Source organism: Wyeomyia smithii, chromosome 1 (genome assembly GCF_029784165.1).
Source record: "Wyeomyia smithii strain HCP4-BCI-WySm-NY-G18 chromosome 1, ASM2978416v1, whole genome shotgun sequence".
In the NCBI taxonomy this organism is placed as follows: Eukaryota; Metazoa; Arthropoda; class Insecta; order Diptera; family Culicidae; genus Wyeomyia; species Wyeomyia smithii.
Genome location: NC_073694.1, coordinates 62,457,157 through 62,463,497, shown reverse-complemented (window position 1 = coordinate 62,463,497; position 6,341 = coordinate 62,457,157). Strand labels below are relative to the sequence as shown.

The window sequence follows — 6,341 nt, the reverse complement described above, 5'->3', positions numbered from 1 at the left end:
GTTTCAGCTTGGTTCATCATGTTTTTGATATGACAAAATCGACAAATGACAAATCTTACTGCTATCGACAGATAGTGTGAACGTAGTTACACACCTAATAATCACGATCAAGAAAATTAGTTGAAAGAAATTAAACTACCAACTGATGTAGTATTTCAATTTAAAACTTAAATTTAGACAATTTAATAAAACATTGTATAGTTTGAAAGATCAGAGTAAGCGTCGTAATGGAACAAACGATTCAATCCGATATAGATGCGCTGAATTGGTGTACGCTAAATGGAATGAAAGTGAGTGTGCAGAAGTGTAATGTTGTCTCATTTTGCAGAAACAGGTAAACCGCTCTGTTCGACTATAAGATGGAAACAGTCACTATCACTCGAGCGAATTCCGTGAAATATTTGGGTATCCTTCTGGACAGCAAACTGTGTTTCGCTCAACATGTTACAGTTACTATTACTACTGCTAAAGCCCATGCTGTACTACAGTCATGGAGAAAAAAATAATTACACTTGCAGTGTTGGATGATTTTTCGTATTTGCGCACTGATTTTAATTGTTGTACGATGTTATGTTGCGTCTTTACGATCTGCAGACGCTCTTTTTTAAAGAGAAACGGAGAAATAACTGGAGAAATTTCTTTGTCGCTGATTCCAAATATTTTTTGCGTTAGTGTTTTTAGAGTGGCGAAAAAAATAAATACATCCTAATCATACAGCATTGAAAACAAGAAAATGATTTTCAAACGAAAATATAGAATTATTAGTTTGACCAGCGCAGACTTTTAATTTAAATCCTTTAGAAATTCTATGGAAGATTGGGAAAGTCTAAGTTGCAAAGCATCATCCAAAGAATAAAACAGACTTATGGAACGTCGGACAGGCAGTGTGAAATGCTAGTTCAGCTTCTACTCGTGAAAACCTGGTGGTAAGCATACCCGGAAGATTGAATATGGCTTTACAAAACAAAGGACAAGCCACGAAATTTGAAAGTGAGTTTTGTAACGTCAAAGGTCACTTTGCTAACGATATGTAGAGAAATGAAGCTAATTTGGATTGTTTTGTATATATATTTCAATAGAGTATTTATTTTTGTTGCCACTTTAAAAACATTAACTCACGCACAAATTTTTCGGAATCACCGACAAAAAAAATTCTTCAGTCATTTCTCCGTGCCTCTTTTAAAAAGAGTGTCTGCGGATCATAATGACGTAACATAACATCATACAACAATTGAAATCAGTGCGCAAATACGAAAAATTATCCAACACAAAAAGTGTATTTATTATTTTCTCCATGACTGTAGGCTTCATAATAAGGAACACGCAGTGGCTTAATGATATTTTAAGTCCCTGAAGTCCCTCAACTGTGCGCTAGTGCGAAGTGACCTTAAGTCCCTCTACTGTGCGCTAGTACGCAGTATACTTGAATACGGAGTACTTTTTTGGTCACCCTATCAAGCTGTTGAATCCAACCAGATTGAACGAATCCAGCGTAATTTTGTTCGGTAAGCTCTGAGAATGCTGCCTTGGGAAGGCCGAAGAGGCCCTTGTTGTTCGAAAAAGTCGTCTTCACTTAATTCGGTCCATGGCTGCAGCTCGCCAGCCATGTTTATTGCGGAGGCCCTGCAGGTCGTCTTTCACTTGATCGAGTCACCTTGCTTGCTGCGCGCATCGTTGCCTCGTTCCAGTCGGGTCGTTTTCGAGACCATTTCCACCGGACTGTCGTCCGACATCCCTACAACATGCCCCGCCCATCGTAATCCCGACTTTCACCGTTTGAACGATGAACAGCTGATGAGCGATTTGTTCCTGCAAAAGCGGAATACACTTTTCATCACCTCAAGCACCTTGAATGGACAGGTCACAGGTGTATTCGAAAGAGTGTCTTCAAAAAAACGGCTTCTTTCATGCTACTACACGAAGGCGAAAACTGTCGATTTCTTGCCGCAAGTTCTTAACCCTCGAAATATAACGGAGCTGCGCCCAATCCAGAAATACTGTACTGCTATAGAGGAGCATCTTCTGAAACATCCTAAATTACTAAAGACAGTTAAAAAAATGAAGAAACCATGGGTAAATAGGTAAAAAACGCCAAAGTCGCACGAAACTTTATGGCCGGGGCTAATTGAAAAAGTGCGGGCTAATGAATATAAAGGCGTAAAAAACAAATGATGGAAAAACGAACTTTAATTTGTGTTACATCCTGAGAAATTTATGTCAATCGATAAAATCTGAATTTCGGGTTTTAATCTTGTGTGCGCGGAGGTTAACCCTTTATCACGACAACGATGTGGTTTTCTTCTAAAAGGATATCACTGGAAAGGTGAGTGACGAGATGGTGAAACAAAATGACCGCTCGAGAGTCAGAGTGTCACATTCAGCTATCATTTGCCGTAATAAATGCTTCTTGGTTGCTGTTCTTGAGCCAAGCCCGGATTTAAGGAGGGGGAGGGGCAAATGCCCCTAGCCTTACGACATTAGGGGCCCCCCTAGACCTGGGCCAGACGTGAAGACAGAGTGGAGACCATTTTTTTTGCTCGTCACCTTCCAGCGAAGTGTGGGTTATTTCAAAATTTAAAAATTTCTTACCTCACCTAATTTTTTTTAGAAAATAGGACCCCATGAAAATAATCTGCCCCGGGCCCCCCAGCATCTAAATCCGGCCCTGTCTTTACCCATAGCCCAACCTTCAGTTTCTGTGCACTTGCTGAAAGTTTTCGCTTCATCATCTACAGATAAAATTTCTGTGTCATGATTCCGCCAATGAATTTAGATTTTTGATTCTCAAATGATCTACCAAGTTTGTAGACATTGTTTTCTTCAAAACATACTCAAGAACGTTAATATACGACACTTCATCGATTAAAGTTCGCTGCAGTGTTGTTGTAACCGGCGTTGACTGTTTGCAATAATCTACGCCTATCTACGCATGCGCCAGAATACACCATCGGAACGAAATTCGACTACCAGAGGCGCTGAAAAAAACATGTTCTGCTAGGAAGCAATACGATATTCGGTCAATAGTTAACCTTTCGACAGATTAAAAAGCAATCATCAGCGTAATTCCATCACACTTAGATTATGTCTGATAATTACCCGCGTGAAGATTAGCTTTTAAAACTTTATAAACTCATTCAAGGCATTGCGTGCCTTCTTCAAAGCAATAACATACACAAATGTGAACGCAGCTTTACTATGTAAAATAAGCTGTCTAGTTTCAAAATTCTGTGATGGATATTGTAGTTTATTGTTAAACATCTATACTCGAACTTACTTTCTAATTTCCTCACAATATAAATGCGAAATAACACTTCTGATAGTGTTGTAGTTATTATCGAAAAACAATTTCAGCTTGTCATGGCAGATCTGTGGATTGGTGATCGTAAAGCAGCGCTCCATGTCGGAAATAAAAGTAACCGAAATGGTATACCATTCGCCAGGTTTCAAGATCAGCTCTTCAAAAAACAGATCCGCTACGCTAACCGCAGAAAAGTCTCTGTTTTCGTAATCGATTCGAACATGGTTCAGCGTATCCAAATTTTCCGCAATCTCCACCTCGATTGAGACTACCGTTTCGGGCGACTTTACGAACACTCCGATCCCAAAAAATGACAAGCTGTGCGAGTGATCGACGGAGAACTTGAGGTCCGTATGCTCGGACAGTGACATATTGCCGAAGAAACGCAGCTTCGAACAATTGTACGACCGCTTGGCACTGATGATCAATTGCAGTTCGGTCAAGGATTCCTGTTCGTTGCACTTTTTCCATTCACGAAGCGCTTGGAAGAGTTGCTCATCTGTGCAGTTGATTTTTCTGCTAGCAAAAATTATTTCCAGTGATTTTCGATCCAACCCGCAGAAGTCGTCGCTATGGAAAAACCCTAACGGGTTTCTTCGAATCAGTGCCAGACATTTCTCGTTAATAAACGAAAACTCATACTGTCGATTCTGGGCGAAGATCTTCAAGGCGTTGCAAGCGTTGATGTGTTTTTCCAGAAAGCTAACAGCGCGTCGACGCAATTCATTCAGCATATACTTTTGTGCATGTACGTAAATTTCCAACGCGTTCTCAACCGTCATCCTAACCTTGCCACAGTAGATAAAGCGCAAAATATCGAGAAAAATGTCCGCTTCCATGTCCAGTACTTCGATCTGCTCCGAACTGGACTCCTTGAAGTTACCGTTGAACATAGCGTTGAAGTATTCAGATGCAATAATCAGCAGCAACTTGTGTGCGTAGATTGGCTGTCGTTTCTCCCCCACCAAAAAGGTGACATCCGACTGAAATTGATTATTGATTAGCGCTTCTCGGCGCTTAATGAATGGAACGTCGTATCTGAGCCCACTGCCGGATTCCATGCTGTATGAGGACTAAAAATGGAAATAAGTTTGACACATTAGCTTAGTACTTTAACACTGCGTACTCATACCTGTTCTGCTGCCGGTAGCATACCAGTGAGATTCGTCGGATCCATACGTCAGACCACACTGAAAAAGGAGCACAACGAAAAACACAATCAAACAAAATAACAGCGGTAACAAATGTTGTGTTCCTAGACATCCTTTATTTACACTGGACTGTAATTGTAAGTACGCCTACATAATATAAAATAGAGGATCAACAAAATTCTTCTAACACGAGAGAAATCTGAACTTTTTAAGCCTACTTAAAAACATACGATTATTTCTTCAACTTTGGCACCCGCTCCTTACAGTGCAAATGCGCGATCGCACAATATGTGCTGTCACAGCGGCCGTACAAGACGTTGGCGATTGACATCTTGATGCGATCATGGTGAATCTTCGGGTTCTGAATGGTAAAAGGTTCCAGTGCCGGTGTGATGTTCAGTGAAATCTTGTAAATCTTGTGAGGGATCAGCACGATTTGCTCGAAAAACAGATTAGCCACATCCACCGTTACGAAGTCATCGTTTTCGTACTCGAACTGATCATACTTAATCTCGAGATCGTTCTCCCAAATTTTGACATCGATCGAGATGACTCTAGCGGCAGACTTGATGAACACCCCGATACCAAACATGAGTACGATTGTCTCCGAGGTTATAGAAAATCCAAAGTCGTTCGGTTCCGATCCCGATGATGGCCCGAAAAGACGCAGTTTGTAGCAATCGTAAGATCGCTTGGCGTTCTTTATGATTGCCTTGAGCTCGTCCACGTTTTCTGTTTCATGATTTTTCTCCCAAATGTCCAACGCCCCCATCAACTGATCGTCGGTGCAATTTATTTTCTTCGATCTAAATATTAGACTGAGGGATTCTCGATCGATAATGGCAAATTCCTCGTGGTTGAAGTAATACAGCGGGTTGTTACAAATGATCTGTAAGCATTCTTCATCTACAAACTGGAAACCGTAAAACCTATTCTGGGTAAAAATTTTCAGTACGTTATCAGAGTCGATACTGCGTTCCAGGAAGCTGGAAGCCATGGCAAGCAATTCCATAAGCATGTATTTGCTCGAATGAATGTAAATCTCATGAATGTTACTAAAGGTCAGTTCGATCTTGCCGCAATAAATAAACTTCATAATCTCCAGGAATATTTCCGGTTCCACATCCTCAATGACTATTTCGTTTTCGCCGGATTCCCGAAAGTTGCCATTGAACATGGCAAAAAAATACTCCGAAGCCGCAATAAGAAACAGCTTGTGCGCGTAAATCCGTTGCTTCCGCTTGGTTCCAACCAGAAATACTACATCCGACATGAACTCGTTGTTCACCAGGAATGCCTTGCGGTCGAAAGTTGATCTACCATACTTCAGCGTCAGCTCTTCTTTGCCTGTCGGACCTGGACCTGGTTTAGATGCAGCCATGATCTACGAGAAAAAGGAGAAAATGCATAACACCAATAAGTGCTGCTCAAAGGAATTCGTGTAATTCATGCATTAACAGTATTAGAAAAACGCAGCTAGTAATGGAAAAACGCAATATAATAGTGACATATGCATTTTCCCATTTTTCGCACCCAAATGCCAACGCACTACACTAGTTTCTACCGAGCAATCGCAAAATACACACTTTTAACGAAAAATCAATGTGGATCCCATCGTCCAATAGAAGAGACCACTTTTTGAACCCCTTACCAGAGTGATAAGGCAGGGTGTGTTACACTTACCAATAACCTGGTGTTCGCTTCACACAATTACTCCCGGATGGTTTTATTCCAGCTTTGCAACTCTGCTAACATGGCAAATAGAGATTTGCTCTGACAGGTTTTACATCACTAGTTCAAAATTCGCCGGACAATACAAAATAATAATTATCACTTTGTTCGAACGTTTGCTTTTGCTGCAGCAATAAAGAATTAAAGAATCAACTTTTTGT

General features: G+C 40.7%; 1 protein-coding gene across 2 annotated transcripts; it reads right to left on the bottom strand.

Annotated features, from left to right (window-relative positions):
• Nucleotides 1-3,223: 3,223 nt before the first annotated feature.
• On the bottom strand, nt 3,224-6,341 carry LOC129722533 (BTB/POZ domain-containing protein 6-B-like). Of its 2 annotated transcripts, XM_055676052.1 has the most exons (3): nt 6,133-6,341; nt 4,431-4,488; nt 3,224-4,371 (listed from the first exon to the last, which is right to left on the bottom strand). In XM_055676052.1, exons 2-3 carry the CDS (start codon nt 4,473-4,475, stop codon nt 3,271-3,273), a joined length of 1,146 nt encoding a protein of 381 aa, XP_055532027.1. In that variant the 5' UTR covers nt 4,476-4,488; nt 6,133-6,341; the 3' UTR covers nt 3,224-3,270. The 2 variants fall into 2 exon arrangements, with proteins under 2 accessions (XP_055532027.1, XP_055532018.1); XM_055676043.1 differs by lacking the exons at nt 3,224-4,371; nt 4,431-4,488 and adding an exon at nt 4,546-5,833 and having other exon boundaries at nt 6,133-6,339.

Bases quoted from the DNA above. Each gene is read 5' to 3' on its own strand.
- LOC129722533 (XM_055676043.1), bottom strand. From the start codon at position 5,830: ATGGCTGCATCTAAACCAGGTCCAGGTCCGACAGGCAAAGAAGAGCTG.